General features: G+C 53.2%; 1 protein-coding gene across 1 annotated transcript in view; it reads left to right on the top strand.

Moving 5' to 3' along the window:
• BRCA2 (BRCA2 DNA repair associated) overlaps positions 1–27,221 on the top strand; it is a 213,149-nt gene that overhangs the window by 184,657 nt on the left and 1,271 nt on the right. The window contains exon 25 of the mRNA XM_075337343.1: positions 5,683–5,820. Coding sequence (XP_075193458.1) covers positions 5,683–5,820 — 138 coding nt within the window. The remainder of the gene's footprint in view (positions 1–5,682; positions 5,821–27,221) is intronic.

The raw sequence follows: 27,221 nt of genomic DNA, 5'->3' as shown, positions 1-27,221 counted from the left end.
AACGAGCAGCACTGAGGGCTGGAGCATGCTTTGCATACTCCACCCCTCTCACTGTGCACAGTGCGGGCACCAGTTCCCGCTCTTTCTGGGTCACGCCCACGGCTCCCTCCTCTCCTCAGGACGCCGGCAGCCATTCCTGTCAGCTCCTCGGACGCTGCAGAGGGGGACAAAGTCTGGGAGACCCAGGCAGGGACTCTGGTGGCCTCACAACCGCTTTAGGCGGGTGGTAAGCAGCACCTGTGGTGCTAGCCCCATTGTGCAGTAGTGTAACATTATATGTTTATGGTATATATGTTTTACACTGTATGGTGCACAGTTGATTTCTGGCTATATACCCTATTGTGTTACTCAGGGAAGATAATAGCATGGCGCCCACGAAAGGCAGGGGTGCCAAAACACAGGCTTATTATGTTGCCTGCGCCGCATGTACGACCCCGCTACCGGCAGGTTCCACTGACCCTCATTGTGTGCATTGTGTGCTAAGAGGGGCCCAGGGGGAGCCACCTGCTAACACTGTTCAGGTGCCGGGGACGGAGTTTGCAAAACTCTCTGAGACTATGGCTAAGATACTAGAAGCCTTGCAGTCCAGGCCGGTATCTCAGCACAGGGACTCTGTTGAATCTTTGTTCCCTGGCCCACCTCAGCTGGACCAACAATGTCCTCCCGGGGTATCTCATGGATCCCAGGCTGAGGGTTCTGACACAGACCCCAGCCCCAGACCGACTAAGCGAGCTCGCTTAGATTTTCCCTCGACATCATCATATTGTGCAGGGTCTCAGAGGGGGGAATCTCTGGTTGATGATGCGGAGACAGCTGATCAGGATTCTGATCCTGAGGCCGCTCTCAATCTTGATACTCCGGACGGGGACGCCATAGTGAACGACCTTATTGCGTCCATCAATCGTATGTTGGATATTTCTCCCTCAGCTCCTCCGGTGGAGGAGTCAGCTTCTCAGCAGGAGAAATTCCGTTTCAGGTTTCCCAAGCGTACACCGAGTATGTTTCTGGACCACTCTGATTTCAGAGAGGCAGTCCAGAATCACCATGCTTGTCCAGATAAGCGTTTTTCTAAGCGCCTTAAGGATACACGTTATCCTTTTCCCCCTGACGTGGTCAAAAGTTGGGCTCAGTGTCCCAAAGTGGATCCTCCAATCTCCAGACTGGCAGCTAGATCCATACTTGCAGTGGAAGATGGGGCTTCACTCAAAGATGCCACTGACAGGCAGATGGAACTCTGGTTGAAATCCATCTATGAAGCTATCGGCGCTTCTTTTGCCCCAGCGTTCGCAGCCGTATGGGTGCTACAAGCTATCTCAGCAGGTCAAGCGCAAATTGACGCAGCCACACGCACGTCCGCGCCACAGGTGGCGTCCATAACCACTCAGACGTCGGCATTTGCGTCTTACGCTATTAATGCTGTCCTGGACTCTGCGAGCCGTACGGCGGTTGCAGCCGCCAATTCGGTGGTACTCCGCAGGGCCTTGTGGCTACGGGAATGGAAGGCAGATTCTGTTTCCAAAAAGCGCTTAACCAGTTTGCCAATTTCTGGCGACCGATTGTTTGGCGAGCGTTTGGATGAAATCATCAAACAATCCAAGGGAAAGGATACATCCTTACCCCAGCCCAAACCGAACATACCCCAACAGAGGAAGGGGCAGTCGAGGTTTCGGTCCTTTCGGGGCGCGGGCAGGTCCCAATTCTCCTCGTCCAAAAGGCCTCAGAAAGATCAAAGGAACTCTGACGCATGGCGGTCTAAGTCACGTCCTAAAAAGGCCACCGGAGGTGCCGCTACCAAAGCGGCTTCCTCATGACTTTCGGCCTCCTCACTCCGCATCTTCGGTCGGTGGCAGGCTCTCCCGCTTTTGCGACGCCTGGCTGCCACGGGTAAAAGACCGTTGGGTGAGAGACATTCTGTCTCACGGTTACAAGATAGAGTTCACCTCTCTTCCCCCGACTCGATTCTTCAGGTCATCCCCGCCTCCCGAGCGAGCCGAGGCTCTTCTGCAGGCGCTGGGCACTCTGAAGGCAGAAGGAGTGGTGGTCCCTGTTCCTCTTCAGCAACAGGGCCACGGTTTTTACTCCAACTTGTTTGTGGTCCCAAAGAAGGACGGGTCTTTCCGTCCTGTCCTGGACCTGAAACTTCTCAACAAACACGTAACGACCAGGCGGTTCCGGATGGAATCCCTCCGCTCCGTCATCGCCTCAATGTCCCAAGGAGATTTCCTTGCATCGATCGATATCAAAGATGCTTATCTCCACGTACCGATTGCTCCAGAGCACCAGCGCTTCTTGCGCTTCGCCATAGAAAACGAACACCTGCAGTTCGTGGCACTGCCGTTCGGCCTGGCAACAGCCCCACGGGTTTTCACCAAGGTTATGGCTACTGTAGTAGCAGTCCTCCACTCTCAGGGTCACTCGGTGATCCCTTACTTGGACGATCTCCTGATCAAGGCACCCTCACAAGAGGCATGCCAACACAGCCTCGACGCTACCCTTGAGACTCTCCAGAGTTTCGGGTGGATCATCAATTTTCCAAAGTCAAATCTGACACCGGCCCAATCGCTCACATACCTTGGCATGGAGTTTCATACCCTCTCAGCGATAGTGAAGCTTCCGCTGATCAAGCAGCGGTCACTACAGACAGGGGTACAATCTCTCCTTCAAGGCCAGTCACACCCCTTGAGGCGCCTCATGCACTTCCTGGGGAAGATGGTGGCAGCAATGGAGGCAGTTCCTTTCGCGCAGTTTCACCTGCATCCTCTTCAATGGGACATCCTACGCAAATGGGACAGGAAGCCGACGTCCCTCGACAGGAACGTCTCCCTCTCTCAGGCGACCAAAGCTTCCCTTCGGTGGTGGCTTCTTCCCACTTCATTATCGAAGGGGAAATCCTTCCTACCCCCATCCTGGGAGGTGGTCACGACGGACGCGAGTCTGTCAGGGTGGGGAGCGGTTTTTCTCCACCACAGGGCTCAGGGTACGTGGACCCAGCAAGAGTCCTCGCTTCAGATCAATGTTCTGGAAATACGGGCAGTGTATCTTGCCCTGAAAGCGTTCCAGCAGTGGCTGGAAGGCAAGCAGATCAGAATTCAGTCGGACAATTCCACAGCGGTGGCATACATCAACCACCAAGGCGGCACATGCAGTCGGCAAGCCTTCCAGGAAGTCCGGCGGATTTTGATGTGGGTGGAAGCCACGGCCTCCACCATCTCTGCAGTTCACATTCCAGGCGTGGAAAACTGGGAAGCAGATTATCTCAGTCGCCAGGGCATGGACACAGGGGAATGGTCCCTTCACCCGGACGTGTTTCAGGAGATCTGTTGCCGCTGGGGGGTGCCGGACGTCGACCTCATGGCGTCCCGGCACAACAACAAGGTACCAACGTTCATGGCACGGTCTCAAGATCCCAGAGCTCTGGCGGCAGACGCCTTAGTTCAGGATTGGTCGCAGTTTCAGCTCCCTTATGTGTTTCCTCCGCTGGCACTGTTGCCCAGAGTGTTACGCAAGATCAGGGCCGACTGCCGCCGCGTCATCCTCGTCGCTCCAGACTGGCCGAGGCGGTCGTGGTACCCGGATCTGTGGCATCTCACGGTCGGCCAACCGTGGGCACTACCAGACCGACCAGACTTGCTATCTCAAGGGCCGTTTTTCCATCTGAATTCTGCGGCCCTCAACCTGACTGTGTGGCCATTGAGTCCTGGATCCTAGCGTCTTCAGGGTTATCTCAAGACGTCATTGCCACTATGAGACAGGCTAGGAAACCAACGTCCGCCAAGATCTACCACAGGACGTGGAAAATTTTCCTGTCGTGGTGCTCTGCTCAGGGTTTTTCTCCCTGGCCTTTTGCCTTGCCCACTTTTCTGTCCTTCCTTCAATCTGGACTGGAAAAGGGTTTGTCGCTCGGCTCCCTTAAGGGACAAGTCTCAGCGCTCTCTGTGTTTTTCCAGAAGCGCCTAGCCAGACTTCCACAGGTACGCACGTTCCTGCAGGGGGTTTGTCACATCGTTCCTCCTTACAAGCGGCCGTTAGAACCCTGGGATTTGAACAGGGTACTGCTGGTTCTTCAGAAACCACCATTCGAGCCAATGAGAGATATTTCTCTCTCACGCCTTTCGCAGAAAGTGGTTTTTCTAGTAGCAGTCACTTCACTTCGGAGAGTGTCTGAGCTAGCAGCGCTGTCATGCAAAGCCCCTTTCCTGGTTTTTCACCAGGACAAGGTGGTTCTGCGTCCGGTTCCGGAATTTCTCCCTAAGGTGGTATCCCCCTTTCATCTCAATCAGGATATCTCCTTACCTTCTTTTTGTCCTCATCCAGTTCACCAATGTGAAAAGGATTTGCACTTGTTAGATCTGGTGAGAGCACTCAGACTCTACATTTCTCGTACGGCGCCCCTGCGCCGCTCGGATGCACTCTTTGTCCTTGTCGCTGGCCAGCGTAAAGGGTCACAGGCTTCCAAATCAACCTTGGCTCGGTGGATCAAGGAGCCAATTCTCGAAGCCTACCGTTCGGCTGGGCTTCCGGTTCCCTCAGGGCTGAAGGCCCATTCTACCAGAGCCGTGGGCGCGTCCTGGGCTTTGAGGCACCAGGCTACGGCTCAGCAGGTGTGTCAGGCGGCTACCTGGTCGAGCCTGCACACTTTCACGAAACACTATCAGGTGCATACCTATGCTTCGGCGGATGCCAGCCTAGGTAGGCGAGTCCTTCAGGCGGCGGTTGCCCACCTGTAGGAAGAGGCCGTTTTACGGCTCTCTTACGAGGTAAAAATTTTACCCACCCAGGGACTGCTTTTGGACGTCCCAATTGTCTGGGTCTCCCAATGGAGCGACAAAGAAGAAGGGAATTTTGTTTACTTACCGTAAATTCCTTTTCTTCTAGCTCCAATTGGGAGACCCAGCGCCCGCCCCTGTTTTTTTGTGTACACATGTTGTTCATGTTGAATGGTTTCAGTTCTCCGATATTCCTTCGGATTGAAGTTACTTTAAACCAGTTTATAATTTTTTTTTCCTCCTTCTTGCTTTTGCACCAAAACTGAGGAGCCCGTGGGAGCACGGGGGGTGTATAGGCAGAAGGGGAGGGGCTTAACACTTTTAGTGTAATACTTTGTGTGGCCTCCGGAGGCATAGCCTATACACCCAATTGTCTGGGTCTCCCAATTGGAGCTAGAAGAAAAGGAATTTACGGTAAGTAAACAAAATTCCCTTCTTTCTGTTTATATTCATCATCATATTCCACAGCGCTTTACATACATTATTAGCCCATTGGGGCTCACATTGTAATTTCCCTATCAGTATGTCTTTGCAGTGTGGGAGGAAACCCACGCAAACACTGGAAGAATATACAAACTCCTTGCAGACGTTGTCATTGCTGGAATTTGTTCCCAGAGCTGCAAAGCAACAGTGCTAACCACTGAGCCACCGTGCCGCCCACTGGACTGGATCCAAACTTCCTTTTCCATGGGAGAAGTAACATCCCTGTGAAAATCCAAAGCTCTAAAAGCTGGCCTGTCCTCATACGCCATAGATTAGGCAATAGGTACATTTTGTATTATTGCAAGCAATTCAGGACATTTTTCTCATACACAGCGATAATGTAGTAATACATTTTTAAAGGACTTGATAATTGAAAATAATTTCAAACAATTAGAAAACTACAAATGTTACCAAATTTCCCTTTTATGCTCAGTCTGTTCCAGAATTTTGTAAAGAAACTGAGAAGAAACTAATTAACATCCTGCAAACTCACAACCCACAAGAAAGATCATCCTTTACACGCTGCAGTCTGGACCCGCGCTCTCATGTTGGCCCTGGAAGCCGAGGCTCAGTAAGTTCACTTTTTTTGTTTCTTGGCACTATAAAAAGTGGCACACATGGCGGGTATACAGTACAGACCAAAAGTTTGGACACACCTTCTCATCTCTAGAACAACTGTTAAGAGGAGACTTTGTGCAGCAGGCCTTCATGGTAAAATAGCTGCTAGGAAACCACTGCTAACAAGCAGAAGTGACTTGTTTGGGCTAAAGAACACAAGGAATGGACATTAGACCAGTGGAAATCAGTGCTTTGGTCTGATGAGTCCAAATTTGAGATCTTTGGATCCAACCACCGTGTCTTTGTACAAAAGGTGAACGGATGGACTCTACATGGCTGGTTTCCACCGTGAAGCATGGAGGAGGAGGTGTGGGGGTGCTTTGTTGGTGACACTTGAGGATTTATTCAAAATTGAAGGCATACTGAACCAGCATGGCTACCACAGCATCTTGCAGCGGCGTGCTATTCCATCCGGTTTGCGTTTAGTTGGACCATCATTTATTTTTCAACAGGACAATGACCCCAAACACACCTCCGGGCTGTGTAAGGGCTATTTGACTAAGAAGGAGAGTAATGGGGTGCTATGCCAGATGACCTAGTCTCCACAGTCACCAGACCTGAACCCAAACGAGAGCGTTTTGGGTGAGCTGGACCGCAGAGTGAAGGCAAAAGGGCCAACAAGTGCTAAGCATCTCTGGGAACTCCTTCAAGACTGTTGGAAGACCATTTCCGGTGACTACCTCTTGAAGCTCATCAAGAGAATGCCAAGAGTGTGCAAAGCAGTAATCAAAGCAAAAGGTGGCTACTTTGAAGAACCTAGAATATAAGACATATTTTCAGTTGTTTCACACTTTAAGTATTTCATTCCACATGTGTTAATTCATAGTTTTGATGCCTTCAATGTGAATCTACAATTTTCAGAGTCCTGAAAATAAAGAAAACTCTTTGAATGAAAAGGTGAGTCCAAACTTTTGGTCTGTACTGTATATGCTAGACAATCAAACCACTTGTATCCCCAAAGGAATACTCATGATGCTAATAAATCCTTTTTAAAAAAAATAGCTTTATTAATCAATAAAAACATACAAATAGGCATAGTAGGGCAAAAGAGACTGCAAATACAACCCTCCAACCTGGGGAGGGGTGGGTGGAGACACAAACAGCCTATGATAAAGGCGGTTAGCAGTAATTACAAAGATCTGTTAACATAGGTCTTATGATGATCAAAATATTAGTATGTGGCCAAGTGCCTAAATCACAGACCTATGAAACGCAATTAGTCCCACAGGGATTGGTAGCAGGGGATTTCTAATATAGAATAATGTTCAGAGTGTTTAGATAAAGTTGTTGGAACAACCCCCGACCTTAAATATAAATCACTGTGGGTCATAATAGGGCTCTCGGACTCAGCAATACCGTATAAATAATTCGTCCCACAGGGATTAGTAGAAGGGGGATTCTAATATAGAATGACTTTCAAAAGTACCATATAGAATTGTTGGATCAACCCCCAACCTCCATAACACATCACTGTGGGTCATAATAGTCCTCCCAGGTTCAGCATAGCAATACACTCCCACTAAAAGTAATAAGGAGCAGAATTGCCACCCTGGCCTGGGTAAACAGACTGAGACAATAAAGGCCACGTCTCACTAAGCAACATCGCTAGCAACATCGCTGCTGAGGCACGACTTTTGTGATGTCGCTGTGTGTGACATCCAGCAACAACCTGGCCCCTGCTGTGAGGCCACTAGTTGTTGCTGAATGTCATGGACCATTTCTTTGTCGCTCTATTGGGAGACCCAGACAATTGGGTGTATAGGCTATGCCTCCGGAGGCCGCACAAAGTATTACACTCAAAAGTGTTAAGCCCCTCCCCTTCTGCCTATACACCCCCCGTGCTCCCACGGGCTCCTCAGTTTTTTGCTTTGTGCGAAGGAGGTCAGACACGCACAGCACAGCTCCACAGATTGGTCAGCAGCAGCTGCTGACCATGTCGGATGGAAGAAAAGTGGGCCCATATAGGGCCCCCAGCATGCTCCCTTCTCACCCCACTCTTGTCGGTGGTGTTGTAAGGTTGAGGTATCCATTGCGGGTACGGAGGCTGGAGCCCACATGCTGTTTTCCTTCCCCATCCCCCTCAGGGCTCTGGGTGAAGTGGGATCTTACCGGTCTCCAGGCACTGAGACCGTGCTCCATCCACAGCTCCTAAGACTCTGCTGGATAGGAGCCGAGTATCGTTCAGGGACATGGCCCTGCTACTTGAAGGTACTCTGTATCCCTGTGGGGACCGCGCACAGCAACACTCCAGCATTGCTGGGTGTGCTAGTGCACCGGGGACCGCGGCGCTGACCGGGTTAATGTGCCATTACACACTCAGCGTCGCTGAGTGTGTTTATGTAGGGGGACTACCGTACTACCGCCGCCGCCATGTTTTTAACACTGAGGCGCGGCTGGGACTTGTAGTGCGCCGGGGACTTCCGCGCGGCCGCGCTTTTATGGCAGCCGCGCTTATTACTTGAGTCCCCGGCTTGTACGGCCTAGTGTTTCCTCCTCCCGCCCACAGCCCTGACAGGCAGGGGAAGGGCGGGACGCTTTACAGACGAGCTGCAGTGAGGGCTGGAGCATGCTTTGCATACTCCACTCCCCTCACTGCACTGTGAGGCACCAGTTCCCGCACTTTCTAAGGGTCACGCCCACGGCTTCCTCCTCTCTCAGGACGCCGGCAGCCGTGCCATTACACACTCAGCATCGCTGAGTGTGTTTATGTAGGGAGACTACCGCGCTGACCGCCGCCGCCATGTTTTGACACTGAGGCGCGGCTGGGACTTGTAGTGCGCCGGGGACTTCCGCGCGGCCGCGCTTTTACGGCGGCCGCGTTTATTACTCGAGTCCCCGGCTTTTGCGGCCTAGTCTTTCTTCCTCCCGCCCACAGCCCTGACAAGCAGGGGAAGGGCGGGACGCTGCACAGGATGAGCAGCACTGAGGGCTGGAGCATGCTTTGCATACTCCACCCCCCTCACTGTCCTCTCCTCAGAAGCCGGCAGCCATTCCTGTCAGCTCCTTGAATGCTGCAGAGGGGGACAAATTCTGACAGACCCAGGCAGGGACCCTGGTGGCCTCACAACCGCTTTATGCGGGGGGTATGCAGCATCTGTGGTGCTAGCCACATTTGTGCAGGAGTGTAATTTTAAATCATATGTTTATAAGATATGCTTTACACTGTATGGTGCACAGTTGATTCTGTATATATATTGTGTTGCTCAGGGAAGTCAACAGCATGGCGCCCATAAAAGGCAGGAGCGCCAAACCACAGGCTTACTATGCTGCCTGCGCCGCATGTACGACCCCTCTGCCGGCAGGATCCACTGAGCAATCCAGACCGGTATCTCAGCACAGGGGCACTGTTGAATCATTGCTCCCTGGCCCACCTCAGTTGGACCAGAGGTCTCCCCGGGGTGTCTCATAGATCCCAGAGTGAGGTCTCTGATACAGACCCCAGCCCCTGACCGTCTAAGCGAGCTCGCTGGGAAATTCCCTCGACATCTTCATATTGGTCAGGGTCTCAGCGGGGGGAATCCCTGGATGATGAAGCGGAGACAGCTGATCAGGATTCTGATCCTGAGGCCGCTCTCAATCTTGATACGCCTGACGGGGACGCCATAGTGAACGATCTTATAGCGTCTATCAATCAAAGATGCCACTCACAGGCAGATGGAGCTCTGGTTGAAATCCATCTATGAAGCTATCAGCGCTTCTTTTACACCAGCATTTGCAGCCGTATGGGTGCTACAAGCTATCTCAGCAGGTCAAGCGCAAATTGACGCAGCCACACAGACGTCGGCATTTGCGTCTTACGCTATTAATGCTGTCCTGGACTCTGCGAGCCGTATGGCGGTTGCTTCCGCCAATTCGGTGGTACTCTGCAGGGCCTTGTGGCTACGGAACTGGAAGGCAGATTCTGCTTCCAAAAAAGCGTTTAACCAGTTTTCCAATTTCTGGCGACCGACTGTTTGGCGAACGTTTGGATGAAATCATCAAACAATACAAGGGAAAGGATACATCTTTACCCCAGCCCAAACCGAACATACCCCAACAGAGGATGGGGCAGTCGAGGTTTCGGTTCTTTCGGGGCGCGGGCAGGTCCCAATTCTCCTCGTCCAAAAGGCCTCTGAATAGATCAAGGGCTCTCCGATTCATGGCGGTCTAAGTCAAAAAGACCACCGGAGGTGCCGCTACCAAAGCGGCTTCTTGATGGCTTTCGGTCTCCTCAATCCGCATCCTCGGTTGGTGGCAGGCTTTCCCGCCTTTGCGACTCCTGGCTGCCAAGGGTAAAAGACCGTTGGGCGAGAGACATTCTGTCTCACGGTTACAAGTTAGAGTTCGCCTCTCGTCCCCCGACTCGATTCTTCAGGTTATCCCCGCCTCCCGAGCGAGCCGAGGCTCTTCTGCAGGCGCTGGGCACCCTGAGGGCAGAAGGAGTGGTGGTCCCTGTTCCTCTTCAGCAACAGGGTCACGGGTTTTTCTCCAACCTGTTTGTGGTTACAAAGAAGGACGGGTCTTTCCGTCCTGTCCTGGACCCGTAACTGCTCAACAAACACGTATAGACCAGACGGTTCCGGATGGAAACCCTCCGCTCCGTCATCGACTCAATGTCCCCAGAAGATTTCCTTGCATCGATCGATATCAAAGATGCTTTTCTCCACGTACCGGTGGCTCCAGAGCACCAACGCTTCTTGCGCTTCACCATAGGAGACGAACACCTGCAGTTCGTGGCACTGCAGTTCGGCCTGGCTACAGCCCCACGGGTTTTCACCAAGGTCAGGGCTACAGTAGTTGCGGTCCTCCACTCTCAGGGTCACTCGGTGATCCCTTACTTGGACGATCTGCTGATCAAGGCACCCTCTCAAGAGGCATGCCAACACAGCCCCGACGCTTCTCTGGGGGCTCTCCAGAGTTTCGGGTGGATCATCAATTTTCCAAAGTCAAATCTGACACCAGCCCAATCGCTGACATATCTTGGCATGGAGTTTCATACCCTATCGGCGATAGTGAAGCTTCCGCTGATCAACAAGCGTTCACTACAGAAAGGGGTGCAATCTCTCCTTCAAGGCCAAGCACACCCCTTGAAGGGCCTCATGCACTTCCTGGGGAAGATGGTGGCAGCAATGGAGGCAGTTCCTTTCGCGCAGTTTCACCTGCGTCCTCTTCATTGGGACATCCTACGCAAATAGGACAGGAAACAGACGTCCCTCGACAGGAACGTCTCCCTCTCTCAGGCAACCAAAGCTTCCCTTAGGGGGTGGCTTTCTTCCCACTTCATTATCGCATGGGAAATCCTTCCTACCCCCATCCTGGGAGGTGGTCACGACGGACGCGAGTCTGTCAGGGTGGGGAGCAGTCTTTCTCCACCACAGGGCTCAGGGTACGTGGACTCAGCAAGAGTCCTCGCTTCAGATCAATGTTCTGAAGATCAGGGCAGTGTATCTTGCCCTAAAAAGTGTTCCAGCAGTGGCTGGAAGGCAAGCAGATCCGAATTCAGTCGGACAACTCCACAGTGGTGGCTTACATCAACCACCAAGGCGGAACACGCAGTCGGCAAGCCTTCCAGGAAGTCCGGCGGATTTTGATGTGGGTGGAAGCCACGGCCTCCACCATCTCCGCAGTTCACATCCCGGGCGTCGAAAACTGGGAAGCAGACTTTCTCAGTCGCCAGGGCATGGACGCAGGGGAATGGTCTCTTCACCCGGGCGTGTTTCAGGAGATCTGTTGCCGCTGAGGGAGGCCGGACGTCGACCTAATGGCGTCCCGGCACAACAACAAGGTCATGGCATTCATGGCACGCTCTCACGATCACAGAGCTATGGCGGCAGACGCCTTAGTTCGGAATTGGTCGCAGTTTCAACTCCCTTATGTGTTTCCTCCGCTGGCACTGTTGCCCAGAGTGTTACGCACGATCAGGGCCGACTGCCGCCGCGCCATCCTCGTCACTCCAGACTGGCCGAGGAGGTCGTGGTACCCGGATCTGTGGCATCTCACGGTAGGCCAAACGTGGGCACTACCAGTCCGACCAGACTTGCTGTCTCAAGGGCCGTTTTTCCATTTGAATTCTGCGGCCCTCAACCTGACACTGTGGCCATTGAGTCCTAGATCTAGCGTCTTCAGGATTATCTCAAGAGGTCATTGCCACTATGAGACAGGTTAGGAAACCAACGTCCGCCAAGATCTACCACAGGACGTGGAAAAATTTCCTGTCGTGGTGCTCTGCTCAGGGTTTTTCTCCCTGGCCTTTTGCCTTGCCCATTTTTCTGTCCTTCCTTCAATCTGGACTGGAAAAGGGTTTGTCGCTCGGCTCCCTTAAGGGACAAGTCTCAGCGCTCTCTGTGTTTTTTCCAGTAGCGCCTAGCCAGACTTCCACAGGTATGCACGTTCCTGCAGGGGGTTGTCACATCGTTCATCCTTACAAGCGGCCGTTAGAACCCTGGGATCTGAACGGGGTGCTGATGGTTCTTCAGAAACCACCATTCGATCCAATAAGGGATATTTCTTTCTCACGCCTTTCGCAGAAAGTGATTTTCCTAGTAGCAGTCACTTCACTTCGGAGAGTGTCTGAGCTAGCAATGTTGTCGTGCAAAGCCCCTTTCCTGGTGTTCACCAGGACAAGGTGGTTCTGCGTCCGGTTCTGGAATTTCTCCCAAGGGTGGTAACCCCCTTTCATCTCAATCAGGATATCTCCTTACCCTCTTTTTGTCATCATCCAGTTCACCAATGTGAAAAGGATTTGCACTGGTTAGATCTGGTGAGAGCACTCAGGCTCTACATTTCTCGTACGGCGCCCCTGCGCCGCTCGGATGCACTCTTTGTCCTTGTCGCTGGCCAGCGTAAAGGGTCACAGGCTTCCAAATCAACCCTGGCCCAGTGGATCAAGGAACCAATTCTCGAAGCTTACCGGGCTGCCGGTTCCCTCAGGGCTCTAGGCCCATTCTACCAGAGCCGGGGGCGCGTCCTGGGCTTTGAGGCACCAGGCTACGGGTCAGCAGGTGTGTCAGGCGGCTACCTGGTCGAGCCTGCACACTTTCACGAAACACTATCAGGTGCATACCTATGCTTCGGCGGATGCCAGCCTAGGTAGACGAGTCCTTCAGGCGGCGGTTGCCCACCTGTAGGAAGAGGCCGTTTTACGGCTCTATTACGAGGTATTATTTTACCCACCCAGGGATTGCTTTTGGACATCCCAATTGTCTGGGTCTCCCAATAGAGCGACAAAGAAGAAGGGAATTTTGTTTACTTACCGTAAATTCCTTTTCTTCTAGCTCTAATTGGGAGACCCAGCACCCGCCCCTGTTTTTTTGTGTACACATGTTGTTCATGTTGTTTGGTTTCAGTTCTCCGATATTCCTTCGGATTGAATCTACTTTACACCAGTTTATAATCTTTTCCTCCTTCTTGCTTTTGCACCAAAACTGAGGAGCCCGTGGGAGCACGGGGGGTGTATAGGCAGAAGGGGAGGGGCTTAACACTTTTGAGTGTAATACTTTGTGCGGCCTCCGGAGGCATAGCCTATACACCCAATTGTCTGGGTCTCCCAATTAGAGCTAGAAGAAAAGGAATTTACGGTAAGTAAACAAAATTCCCTTCTTTTTAGTTGTTGCTCTCCCGCTGTGAAGCACACATCACTGTGTGTGACAGCGACAGAGCAACAACTAAATGTGCAGGCAGCAGGAGCCGGCTTCTGTGGACGCTGGTAACCACGGTAAACATCGGGTAACCAAGAAACCTTTACCTTGGTTACCCGATATTTACCTTCGTTACCAGCGTCCGCCGCTCTCACACTGCCAGTGCCGGCTCCCTGCACACGTAGCCACAGTACACATCGGGTAATTAACCCGATGTGTACTGTGGCTAGGAGTGCAGGGAACAGGGAGCCGGCACTGGCAGCGTGAGAGCGGCGGACGCTGGTAACTAAGGTAAATATCGGGTAACCAAGGTAAAGGTTTCTTGGTTACCCGATGTTTACCGTGGTTACCAGCGTCCGCAGAATCCGGCTGCCTGCACACGTAGCAGAGTACACATCGGGTAATTAACCCGATGTGTACTGTGGCTAGGTGTGCAGGGAGCCAGCGCTAAGCGGTGTGCGCTGGTAACTAAGGTAAATATCGGGTTGGTTACCCAATATTTACCTTAGTTACCAAGCGCAGCATGCTTCCACGCGTCGCTGGGGGCTGGTCACTGGTTGCTGGTGAGATCTGCCTGTGTGACAGCTCACCAGCAACCCGTGTAGCGATACTCCAGCGATCCCTGCCAGGTCAGGTTGCTGGTGGGATCGCTGGAGCATCGCTTAGTGTGACGGTACCTTAACCCTGACAGAGCTGCATAACAATTGTTTAACAGGTATCAAAACACAGACCTGGCCATAAAAAGAGAATTTTGTTTACTTACCGTAAATTCTTTTTCTTATAGTTCCGTAATGGGAGACCCAGACCATGGGTGTATAGCTTCTGCCTCCGGAGGACACACAAAGTACTACACTAAAAAGTGTAGCTCCTCCCTCTGAGCATATACACCCCCTGGATAACCAAATATAGCCAGTTTAGTGCAAAAGCTGAAGGAGAATAGCCACCCACAAGTAGAGATAGAGCAAGAACCGGAACAACCGGAGCCTCTGTCTACAACAACAGCCGGTGATAACACGCGGAACAAGAAAACTGCCAACAGGCAACAGGGAGGGTGCTGGGTCTCCCATTACGGAACTATAAGAAAAAGAATTTACGGTAAGTAAACAAAATTCTCTTTCTTTGTCGCTCCTATTGGGAGACCCAGACAATTGGGTGTATAGCTTCTGCCTCCGGAGGCCACACAAAGTATTACACTTTAAAAAGTGTAACCCCTCCCCTCTGCCTATACACCCTCCCGTGGATCACGGGCTCCTCAGTTTTATGCTTTGTGTGGAAGGAGGCACACATCCACTCATGCATTCTCATATTAGTTATGTCGGTTGGAAGAAAAGAGGGCCCCCACGGGGCCCCCGGCATGTTCCCTTCTCACCCCACTACGTCGGCGGTGTTGTTAAGATTGAGGTACCCATTGCGGGTACAAAGGCCGGAGCCTCATGCCGTCTCCTTCACCATCCCTTAGCGGCTCTGGGAGAAGTGGGATCCTGAACGGTCATCCATTTGCTGGGACCGTGCTCCCTCCGCAGCCCCTGTGGGAATCTGCCGGACCGGAGTCTATTCAACCTCAGGGACCGGGCCTTGCAACTCTAAGGTACTCTGTGTCCCCATTGGGGACTGTGCAGGAGCGCACCTTCATCCCGGACGCTGCGGCAGCTGCTGAATTGAGAAGACCGGCGGACTTCCGCGCCGACCGTGCCTGCTTGTCGGGCGCGGTCTCAAATTTAGTCCCTGGCTTCATCGCGGCCTAGTCGCAAAAAATCCCGCCCCCGGGCCTGTCTGTCAGGGGTAAGGGCGGGACTGCCGACCTGACGTCGGATGTGAGGGCTGGAGCATCCTGCATGTTTCCTCCCCCCTCACTGATCACTGTGGGGACCCCAGATTCCCGCACTTTCCTGGCGCCGCCCACGGCTCCACTCCTCCCCTGAGATCTCCGGCAGCCATTTTTTGGGCATTCTGCCGGTGGAGGATTCTCAGGAACAGCTCTGCAGCTCCGGGAGACCTAAGGCTGGGAATCTGGAGGCACACACTCCGCTTGTTAGCGGTCGGTAAGCCACACCGGTCACCCGGTGCTGGTCCCCCCTAGGGTGCCGGAATAGATACGTATTTATATATATATTTCTGTTCGGTCGGGCTGTATACCCTGTTTTTGCCCATATACCCTCAGTGATCATTCTCCTAGGAGACAACAGCATGTCGTCCACTAGGAGCAAAGCTGTTAAGGCACAGGGGTTTTTTGCGGCCTGTACCTCTTGTGGGGCTATGTTACCTGCGGGTTCCACCTACCCTCACTGTGAGCAATGCTCGACCCCTGTTTCACTTGCTCAGCCGGAGCCTCGGTCACTAGTGGACCCCTCGGCTCATGTAGACCCCCCTGCTCCCCCTGTCCAGGCGGCAGGGACAGAGTTCTCCTCTTTTGCTGAGAAACTCTGAGTCACTTTCACAATCCATGGCTCAGTCTATGGACAAATGGTCTGCCAAGATGCTAGAAGCTTTGCAGTCCAGACCAGTCCTTACACAGGCCCCGGCCCCTGTTGGATCGTCACCTCCAGGCCCCTCTCGGTCCGAGCCGCAGCGCGCTCCCAGGTTTGGCCCTAGGTCCCACGCGGAGGACTCCTGCCAGGACCACAGTCCTAGACAGGCTAAGCGGGCTCGCTGGGAATCTTCCCCGACTGTTTCATGCTGCTCGGGTTCCCAGCTTGAGGACTCTCTGGAGGACGAGGCGGACGTCGCAGCTCAGGGTTCTGACCCTGACGTCGCCCTTAACCTTGATACACCTGAGGGGGACGCATTAGTGAATGATCTTATCTCGTCCATCAACCAGGTGTTGGATCTCTCTCCCCCGCCTCCTACTGTGGAGGAGTCGGCGTCTCAGCAGGGGAAACACCAGTTTCGGTTCCCCAAACGTACACGTAGTGCGTTCTTCGATCACTCTGTCTTCAGAGACGCTGTCCGGATGCCCAGAGCGGTCCCGGACAAGCGCTTTACTAAGCGCCTCACTGACACGCGTTACCCCTTCCCCGCTGAAGTCGTTAGGGGGTGGGCTCAATGTCCCAAGGTGGATCCTCCAGTCTCTAGATTGGCGGCTAGATCTGTGGCAGATGGCTCATCGCTAAAGGATGCCACTGACAGGCAGATAGAGCTCCTGGTGAAGTCCATCTATGAGGCCACGGGAGCGTCTTTTGCCCCGGCCTTTGCAGCCGTGTGGGCACTCCAAGCTATCTCAGCTTGTCTGGCTGAGATTAATGCTGTCACACGTAATTCTGCTCCGCAAGTTGCGTCTTTGACTTCTCAAGCGTCAGCTTTTTCTTCCTACACCATGAACGCAGTCCTAGACTCGGCTAGCCGTACAGCTGTGGCATCCGCTAACTCTCTGGCAGTCCGCAGGGCCATGTGGCTGCGCGAATGGAAGGCAGACTCGGCCTCCAAGAGGTTCTTAACCGGTTTGCCGTTTTCTGGCGAACGCTTGTTTGGCGAACGATTGGATGAGATTATTAAGGAATCCAAGGGAAAGGACTCCTCCTTACCCCACTCCAAACCTAAGAGACCTCAACAACGGAAAATACAATCGATGTTTCGGTCCTTTCGTCCCTCCGCCAAGCCCCAATCCTCTTCGTCCAGCAGGCAGGAGAAAGGCGAGATGAACTCTTATGCGTGGCGGTCCAAGTCACGCCCCCAAAAGGCCGCAGGAGGCACTGCCTCCAAGGCGGCCTCCTCATGACTCTCGGCATCCCCTAACCGCATCCTCGGTCGGTGGCAGGCTCTCCCGCTTTGGCGACGCCTGGTGGCCACATGTTCAAGACCGATGGGTGAGAGACATTCTGTCTCACAGTTAGAGGATAGAGTTCAGCTCCCGTCCTGCGGCTCGTTTCTTCAGAACCTCTCCGCCCCCCGCTCAGGCCGACGCACTTTTTCAGGCGGTGGACGCTCTGAAGACAGAAGGAGTTGTGACCCCCCGTTCCCCTTCAGGAACGTGGTCGCGGCTTTTACTCCAACTTGTTCGTGGTGCCAAAAAAGGACGGATCATTCCGTCCCGTTCTGGACCTCAAACTGCTCAACAGACACGTGAGAACCAGACGGTTTCGGATGGAATCTCTCCGCTCGGTCATCGCCTCGATGTCACAAGGAGACTTCCTAGCATCGATCGACATCAAAGATGCTTATCTCCACGTGCCGATCGCACCCGAACATCAACGCTTCTTGCGTTTCGCCATCAGGGACGAACACCTTCAGTTCGTGGCATTGCCTTTCGGCCTGGCGACAGCCCCACGGGTTTTCACCAAAGTCATGGCATCCGTCGTGGCGGTCCTACACTCTCAGGGCCACTCGGTGATTCCCTACCTAGATGATCTCCTAGTCAGGGCCCCTTCTCGGGTGGCGTGTCAACACAGCCTTACAGTCGCTCTGACGACTCTCCAGCAGTTCGGGAGGATCATCAACTTCCCGAAATCCAAGTTGACACCGACCCAATCACTGACTTACCTCGGGATGGAGTTTCATACACAGTCAGCGGTAGTCAAGCTACCGCGGGACAAACAGCTTTCTCTGCAGGCAGGGGTGCAATCACTTCTTCGGAGTCAGTCACACCCCTTAAGGCGCCTCATGCACTTCCTGGGGAAGATGGTGGCAGCGATGGAGGCAGTGCCGTTCGCGCAATTCCATCTACGGCAGCTCCAATGGGACATTCTCCGCAAATGGGACAGGAGGTCGGCTTCCCTCGACAGGAACGTCTCTCTTTCCCTTGCAACTAAGACGTCACTTCAGTGGTGGCTCCTTTCCAATTCTCTATCGCAGGGAAAATCCTTCCTACCCCCAACCTGGGCTGTGGTCACCACGGACGTGAGCCTGTCAGGGTGGGGAGCGGTTTTTCTCCACCACAGGGCTCAGGGAACCTAGACTCCGATAGAGTCTTCCCTTCAGATCAATGTTCTGGAAATAAGGGCAGTGTATCTAGCCCTATTGGCTTTTCAGCGGTGGCTGGAGGGCAGGCAGATCCGTATCCAGTCGGACAACGCCACTGCCGTCGCATACATCAACCACCAAGGCGGCACTCTCAGTCGTCAAGCCTTCCAGGAAGTCCGGCGGATTCTGCAGTGGGTGGAAGCCACAGCCTCCACCATCTCCGCAGTTCACATCCCGGGCGTAGAAAACTGGGAAGCAGATTTTCTCAGTCGTCAGGGCATGGATGCAGGGGAATGGTCTCTGCACCCAGAAGTGTTTCGAGAGATCTGTCGCCGCTGGGGAACGCCGGACGTCGATCTCATGGCGTCACGGCACAACAACAAAGTCCCGGCATTCATGGCACGGTCTCAGGATCACAGAGCTCTGGCGCCGGACGCGTTAGTTCAGGACTGGTCGCAGTTCCGACTGCCTTATGTGTTTCCTCCTCTGGCACTGTTGCCCAGAGTGTTACGCAAGATCAGGTCCGACTGCCGTCGCGCCATTCTCGTCGCTCCAGACTGGCCGAGGCGGTCATGGTACCCGGATCTGTGGCATCTCACGGTGGGTCAGCCGTGGGCGCTTCCAGACCGCCCAGACTTGCTGTCACAAGGGCCATTTTTCCATCTGAATTCTGTGGCCCTCAACCTGACTGACTGTGTGGCCATTGAGTCCTGGCTCCTAGCGTCTTCAGGGTTATCTCAGGATGTCATTGCCACCATGAGACAGGCCAGGAAGCCAACGTCCGCCAAGATCTATTACAGGTCTTGGCAAATCTTCTTATCCTGGTGCTCTGATAACGGTTTCTCTCCATGGCCGTTTGCCTTACCCACTTTTCTTTCATTCCTCCAATCCGGAATGGACAAGGGTTTGTCACTCGGCTCTCTCAAGGGCCAAGTATCGGCGCTCTCCGTATTTTTTCAAAAGCGTCTAGCCAGGCTTCCGCAGGTCCGCACGTTCCTGCAGGGAGTTTGCCACATAGTCCCGCCTTACAAGCGTCCGCTGGAACCCTGGGATCTTAACAGGGTGGTAACGGCTCTTCAGAAACCACCTTTCGAGCCGCTGCGGGATGTCTCTTTATCACGTCTTTCGCAAAAAGGTGGTCTTTCTAGTGGCAGTTACATCACTCCGGAGAGTGTCTGAGCTTGCAGCGCTATCATGCAAAGCCCCCTTCCTGGTGTTCCACCAGGATAAGGTGGTTCTGCGTCCGGTTCCGGAATTTCTCCCTAAGGTGGTATCTCCTTTTCATCTCAATCAGGATATCTCCTTGCCTTCATTTTGCCCTAATCCAATTCACCAATGTGAAAAGGATTTGCACTCTTTGGATCTGGTGAGAGCACTCCGGCTCTAGGTGTCTCGCACGGCGCCCCTGCGTCGTTCAGATGTGCTCTTTGTCCTTGTCGCTGGCCAGCGTAAGGGTTCGCAGGCTTCCAAGTCAACCTTGGCTCGGTGGATTAAGGAACCGATTCTCGAAGCCTACCGCTCTTCTGGGCTTCCGCTTCCTTCAGGGCTGAAAGCCCATTCTACCAGAGCCGTGGGTGCGTCCTGGGCATTGCGGCACCGGGCTACGGCTCAGCAGGTGTGTCAGGCAGCGACGTGGTCTAGTCTGCACACTTTCACGAAACACTATCAAGTGGATACCTATGCTTCGGCAGACGCCAGTCTAGGTAGGCGAGTCCTTCAGGCGGCGGTTGCCCACCTGTAAGAGGAGGGCCGTTTCGGCTCTTTTTTATTGAGGTATTCTTTTACCCACCCAGGGACTGCTTTTGGACGTCCCAATTGTCTGGGTCTCCCAATGGAGCGACAAAGAAGAAGGGAATTTTGTTTACTTACCGTAAATTCCTTTTCTTCTAGCTCCTATTGGGAGACCCAGCACCCGCCCCTGTTCCCTTCGGGCTGGTTGTTCTTTTGTGTACACATGTTGTTCATGTTGAATTGTTCTTTTGGTTCATGGTTCAGTTCTCCGAACATCCTTCGGATTGAATTTACCCTAGACCAATTCATAAGTCTTCTCCTTCCTGCTTTTTCACCAAAACTGAGGAGCCCGTGATCCATGGGAGGGTGTATAGGCAGAGGGAAGGGGTTACACTTTTTAAAGTGTAATACTTTGTGTGGCCTCCGGAGGCAGAAGCTATACACCCAATTGTCTGGGTCTCCCAATAGGAGCTAGAAGAAAAGGAATTTACGGTAAGTAAACAAAATTCCCTTCTTTTCTTCATCGTTCCTATGGGAGACCCAGACCATGGGACGTCTCAAAGCAGTCCATGGGTGGGAATAAACAGAAAACTAAGAAGTAGGCGAAACCTAACTTCACAAATGGGCGACAGCCGCCTGAAGGATGCGTCTGCCCAAGCTCGCATCTACCGAAGCATGAGCATGCACTTGGTAGTGCTTCGAAAAGGTATGCAGACTAGACCAAGTGGCAGCCTGACAGACCTGCTGAGCCGTACGTAGCCTGGTGCCTGAAAGCCCAAGAGGCATCGACAGCTCTGGTCGAGTGTGCCTTGATCCCCGGCGGGGGAGGCACCTGAGAACACTGGTAGGCATCAGAAATGGCCGACCTAATCCAACGAGCTAGGGTCGGTTTAGAAGCCGAGAGGCCCTTACGCCGACCTGTGGTCAGCACAAAAAGAGAGGTGCACCGCCTAAGAACAGCGGTGCGTGACACATAGATCCGGAGCGCCCGCACCAGATCCAGAGTATGCAACGCTTTTTCAAAGCGATGAACAGGAGCTGGACAAAAGGAAGGCAAGGAAATGTCCTGATTAAGGTGGAAAGGAGATACCACCTTAGGGAGAAAGTCCGGAGTTGGACGGAGAACCACCTTGTCTTGATGAAAAACCAAAAAAGGTGACTCCGAAGAGAACGCAGCTAAATCAGAGACTCTCCTGAGGGAAGTTATGGCCACTAGAAAGACCACTTTCTGTGAAAGACGAAACAAAGAAACCTCCCTAAGAGGCTCAAAGGGGGGTTTCTGCAAAGCCGTGAGGACCAGATTGAGGTCCCAGGGATCCAAAGGCCGCCGGTAAGGCGTAATGATGTGAGATGCGCCCTGCATAAAGGTGCGCACCTGAGCCCGCCGGGCGATACGCCGCTGGAACAACACTGACAGAGCCGAGACCTGTCCCTTGAGGGAATTGAGGGATAGTCCTAGCTGCAGACCGGACTGTAGAAAGGACAGGATGGTCGGCAAGGAAAAAGGCCAAGGAGCATGGCCGGAAGAGCGACACCAGGACAGGAAAATTCTCCAGGTCCTGTGATAAATTTTGGCTGAGGAAGACTTCCGAGCCCGAGTCATAGTGGAGATGACTTCAGGAGGAATGCCAGAAGTCGTCAAGATCCAGAACTCAAGAGCCACGCCGTCAATCTGAGAGCCGCAGAATTCTGGCGGAAAAACGAACCTTGTGAGAGAAGGTCTGGGCGGTCCGGGAGATGCCACGGCACCTCTACGGACAGATGGAGCAGGTCTGGGTACCAAGCTCGCCTGGGCCAGTCTGGAGCAATGAGGATGACCCGACGGCCCTCCATTCTGATCTTGCGCAGGACTCTGGGCAAGAGAGCTAGAGGGGGAAACACGTAGGACAGACGAAACTGGGACCAGTCTTGAACCAGAGCGTCCGCTGCAAAGGCCTGAGGATCGTGGGAGCGAGCCACGTAAACCGGAACCTTGTTGTTGTGCCGGGATGCCATTAGATCCACTTCCGGAGTGCCCCACTTGCGGCAGATTGACCGAAACACTGCCGGATGCAGAGCCCACTCGCCGCTGTCCACGGTTTGATGGCTGAGATAATCTGCCTCCCAGTTTTCTACGCCTGGGATGTGGACTGCGGATATGGTGGACTTGGAGTCCTCCGCCCATTGACGGATGCGTTGAACCTCCAACATTGCCAGGCGGCTGCGTGTCCCGCCCTGGTGATTGATGTAGGCAACCGCTGTCGCGTTGTCTGACTGGACTCGAATGTGCTTGCCCGCCAACATGTGGTGAAAGGCTAAGAGAGCTAGAAGCACAGCTCTGATTTCCAGCACATTGATCGAGAGGGCTGATTCGGACGGAGTCCAAGTGCCCTGTGGCGGAGATATACTGCTCCCCAGCCGGATAGACTGGCATCCGTGGTGAGGATCACTCAGGACGGGGCCAGAAAGGAGCGTCCCTAGGACAGAGAGAGGGGCTGAAGCCACCACTGAAGAGAGCCCCTGGTCTGTGGCGACAGAGCCACTAACCTGTGCAAGGAGGAAGTCCGCTTGTCCCAACAGCGGAGAATGTCCAGCTGCAGAGGACGCAGATGGAACTGGGCAAAGGGAACCGCTTCCATTGACGCCACCATCTGACCCAGCACCTGCATTAGGTGCCTGATGGAATGACGGCGGGGCCTCAGCAAAGAGCGCACCGCCAGATGGAGGGACTGCTGTTTGACTAAGGGCAGCTTCACAAGTGCCGGCAGAGTCTCGAATTGCATCCCTAGGTATGTGAGTTTCTGGGTCGGAGTCAGAGTGGACTTGGGCAGATTGACAAGCCACCCGAATTGAACTAGAGTGGCGAGAGTGAGCGAGACACTCCGCTGACAGTCTGCACTGGATGAAGCCTTGACTAGAAGGTCGTCCAGGTAAGGAATCACTGCCAACCCCTGGAGGTGCAGAACCGCAACCACTGCTGCCATGACCTTGGTGAATACTCGAGGGGCCGTGGCTAACCCGAAGGGGAGAGCCACGAATTGGAAATGTTCCTCTCCGATTGCAAAACGTAGCCAACGCTGGTGTGAAACTGCAATTGGCACATGCAGATAGGCATCTCTGATGTCGATGGATACTAGGAAATCTCCTTGGGTCATTGAGGCAATGACTGATCGCAGAGACTCCATGCGAAAATGCCGCACCTGAACATGCTTGTTGAGAAGCTTGAGATCCAGGACGGGCCGGAAGGAACCGTCCTTTTTGGGGACTAGGAAGAGATTTGAGTAGAAACCTCTGAACCGTTCCCGGGCGGGAACCGGTACAATTACTCCGTTGGCCTGCAAAGATGCCACGGCCTGAGAGAAGGCGGCGGCCTTGGAGCAGGGGGGAGTTGACAGAAAAAATCTGTTTGGCGGGCTGGAAGAGAATTCTATCCTGTAGCCGTGGGAGATGATATTCCGCACCCACTGATCGGAGACGTGTTGAAACCACACGTCGCCAAAGTGGTAGAGCCTGCCACCGACCAAGGATGTTGCTGGTGCGGCCAGATAGTCAAGAGGAGGCTTCCTTGGTGGCAGCAGCTCCTGCGGTCTTCTGAGGACGCGGCTTCGTGCGCCAGTTGGGCTTTTGGTCCTTGGCTGAGTTAGTGGACGAGGCCGAGGGCTTAGAGGACGACCAGTTAAAGGAACGAAAGGAACGAAACCTCGACTGGTTCCTGCCCTGGACAGGTTTCCTGGTTTTAGTCTGTGGCAAGGAAGTACTCTTCCCGCCAGTAGCTTCCTTAATAATCTCATCCAGTTGTTCACCGAACAGCCTGGACCCAGCAAATGGGAGTCCAGCAAGGTACTTCTTTGAAGAAGCGTCTGCCTTCCACTCTCGAAGCCACAAGATCCTGCGGATAGCGAGGGAATTAGCCGAAGCCACCGCAGTGCGGTGAGAAGCCTCCAGCATGGCAGACATGGCGTAGGATGAAAAGGCTGAAGCCTGGGAAGTTAAGGCAACCAGTTCAGGCATAGAGTCCCTGGTGAGGGAATGCATCTCCTCCAGAGAAGCAGAGATGGCCTTGAGAGCCCACACTGCTGCAAAAGATGGGGAGAACGAGGCCCCTGCCGCCTCATATACAGATTTGGCCAGAAGGTCAACCTGGCGGTCAGTGGAATCCTTAAGTGAGGTGCCATCAGCCACTGATACAACTGTCCGGGCTGAGAGTCTAGACACCGGAGGGTCTACCTTTGGTGAATGAGCCCACTCCTTGACCACCTCTGGTGGAAAAGGAAAACTGTCATCAGAACCACGCTTTGGGAAGCGTTTGTCAGGACAGGCCCTAGGCTGGTCACAGTGGCCTGAAAACTGGAGTGGTTAAAGAACACACTCCTTGTCCTCTTAGGCAAGGTAAACTGGTGCTTTTCTGCCAGAGAGGGTTGCTCCTCTGATACTGGCGGATTGAGGTCCAGTACAGAATTAATGGACGCAATCAAATCACTAACATCTGCGTCACCCTCGGTCAGATCAATGGGGCACATAGAGGTAGCGTCCGAGCCCCCAGTAAAGGCATCCTCCTCGTCCTGCGAGTCAGCTCGTGAATCAGAGCCGTGGGACGAGGAAGGAGAGGGGACCCTGCGTCTCCTTTTAGGAGGACGGGGTCTGGGACCAGATGAAGACTCCTCTGCGAGCTCTGCTGAGCGAGCCGTAGCAGCAGGGGCACCCTGTGAAGGGGGCTGATGCATGCTCAGCAGAGTCTGGGACCGCTGTCCCATGGAGTCAGCAAAGGACTGGGAGATAGACTTGGAGAAGGATTCTACCCAAGCCGGGGGTTCAGCCACCGGAGCCGGAGCAGCTGGAGGGACCACTGGGGAGACTCCAGGCTGAGGCACCACCATGTTAGAGCAGGCATCACAATGTGGATATGTGCTCGGTTCAGGCAGTACGAGCTTACATGCAGTGCATATTGAGTACAGCCTTGCTCCTAGTGTGAGACATGCTGCTGAAGTGGGGGCTCTGAGCCAGAATGACCCCCAGAGAGTGTATAAGCAGGTCCACAACCGGAGGTTGTGGCTTACCAGACCGCTTGTGTGCCCTCCAGATCCCACAGCCCGGACCCCCAGAGAGATGCTGCAGCCAGCGCCGATCGCTGTGAAAACGCTGAGAAAATGGCGCCGGAGCGAGGAGAGGGGGCGGGGCCTTTTCTAAGAGCGGGATCCGGAGGGCCAAGGAGATATACAGGGGAGGGAATATTGCCTCAGAAAGGAGTGTCCCTCCCCTGTACCGAACGGCCGCTGGGCGGAGCCGCACTGTCCCTCTGCATGACTGACATGCAGGGGCAGTGAAAACGAAAGTAGGCCTCAGGCGAAGCTGAGGCCTAAATTTAACAATGCGGCCGGCGCGCAGGCACCCTCGGTGCGGTTCTCAGGTGAAAACCAGAGAACCGGCCGGAAATGTCACCAAAGTCACACAGCACACTCTCCCCAACAATAAAGTACAAGGGACCCCCCTACAATAACGTCTCAGATACTTAGCTTGTGAGACGCAGGGCCAGGTCCCTGAGGGATGAGTGCTCCGTCCGGCAGGATCCTGAAAGGGCTGCGGATGGAGACCGGTCTCTTGCAAGGCAGTGAGAACCGTGCTGGCTCCCACTTCAAGCCAGAGCCCGAGGGATGGTGAAGGAGCGCGGCATGTAAGGCTCCAGCCCTGAAATCAACCTTAACAACACCGCGGACACAGTGGGGTGAGAAGGGACATGCCGGGGGTCCAGGCTTGGACCCGCTTTTCTTCAAACTTTCCAAAAATCAAATGAGAATGCATGTGTGGATGTGTGCCTCCTGAACACAAAGCATTGAACTGGCTATATTTGGTTATCCAGGGGGTGTATATGCTCAGAGGGAGGAGCTACACTTTTTAGTGTAGTACTTTGTGTGTCCTCCGGAGGCAGAAGCTATACACCCATGGTCTGGGTCTCCCATAGGAACGATGAAGAAAGTAGCTGTATCTCTCATCCCACCGCGCCTCAACACTTTTCACCTGGGCTTCATCAGGAGGCAAAACTCTGTATAAATTTGGCAAAATGTTAGGTAGCTTTGTCCGCCTTCATGTTGCACAGTTGAGGGCAAAGGGTTAAAAAGAAAAAAAAAAAAAAAAATACCTCACCACTCACCTCTCCGGCTGCCCCTGATACTCCCTGGCCATTGATTGGTTCTTCGTGATGAAGGGAGCAAGTATTGGGGCGGCTGATAAGGTGAGTGTAAGGTTTTCAGGGGGTTTTCTGTTTACATATTCGTTTATTATACTCTGGTATCTGGAGAAACACCAGAACATAATGGGGAACATTTACTTCACTGCTAATCAAATTTTCCAGTAAAATCCACACGGTTTGGCAAATTCCAATTTTATCAGATCCACTTATCTCTAATTCCTGACATGGGACAGAATAGTACATTGTACTTTGGGTCCCATTGTAGAGCGAGCTCAGGAGCGGCGTTTCTACCATATCAAGCAGATGCCATCCGTGTTACACAGCCAGTATCTGCCTGTAACAGCAGCAACTGGAGCTTGCTCCGATCGCTGTTCCTCAGCCATTTAAATGCTGCTGTTTATCGCTGACAGCTACATTTAAATGGAGTCTTCTGTCACTGTGAAAATTAATCTGCAGGCCCCATGTTAGAGCTGGGGGGGGATCTGAGTAGATTGATCATGTAGTTTTGTGAGCGAAGATTCAGCATAACTTGTCTTTTACGCCTTTAAAGTGGTCGTCTTTCTGGGATTTTTGGTACAGTTGGCGGTCCGATTACTGTTTTTTTGTAGCAACTTGCATACAGACATAACTGTCAATCACTGATCAGACCGCCCTCTGGACTAAAAAGCGCAGAAAGAGGCAAATTTTAAATCATTAAAACACAAGATATATACTGATTCTTTTCTCACAAAACTATATATCAATCTGCTCCACTCCCCCTGCTCTATAACATGCTGCCTGCAGATTGGACTATTTTCACAGTAGTGTTACGCGGGAGAACAGTTAGAGCCTAAAAAGATATAAGCTCTAACGTCTCCCAAGGTCCTCAGGGCAGATGCTAAGGCTACAGATGGACGAGCAGACGTAGCATACCACAGCTTCAAAGAAACCTAACACACTAGGCGG

Source organism: Anomaloglossus baeobatrachus, chromosome 2 (genome assembly GCF_048569485.1).
Source record: "Anomaloglossus baeobatrachus isolate aAnoBae1 chromosome 2, aAnoBae1.hap1, whole genome shotgun sequence".
NCBI classification, from domain to species: Eukaryota; Metazoa; Chordata; class Amphibia; order Anura; family Aromobatidae; genus Anomaloglossus; species Anomaloglossus baeobatrachus.
Note: the sequence above shows the minus strand (reverse complement) of the source record. Positions and strands in the feature narration are given on the sequence as shown.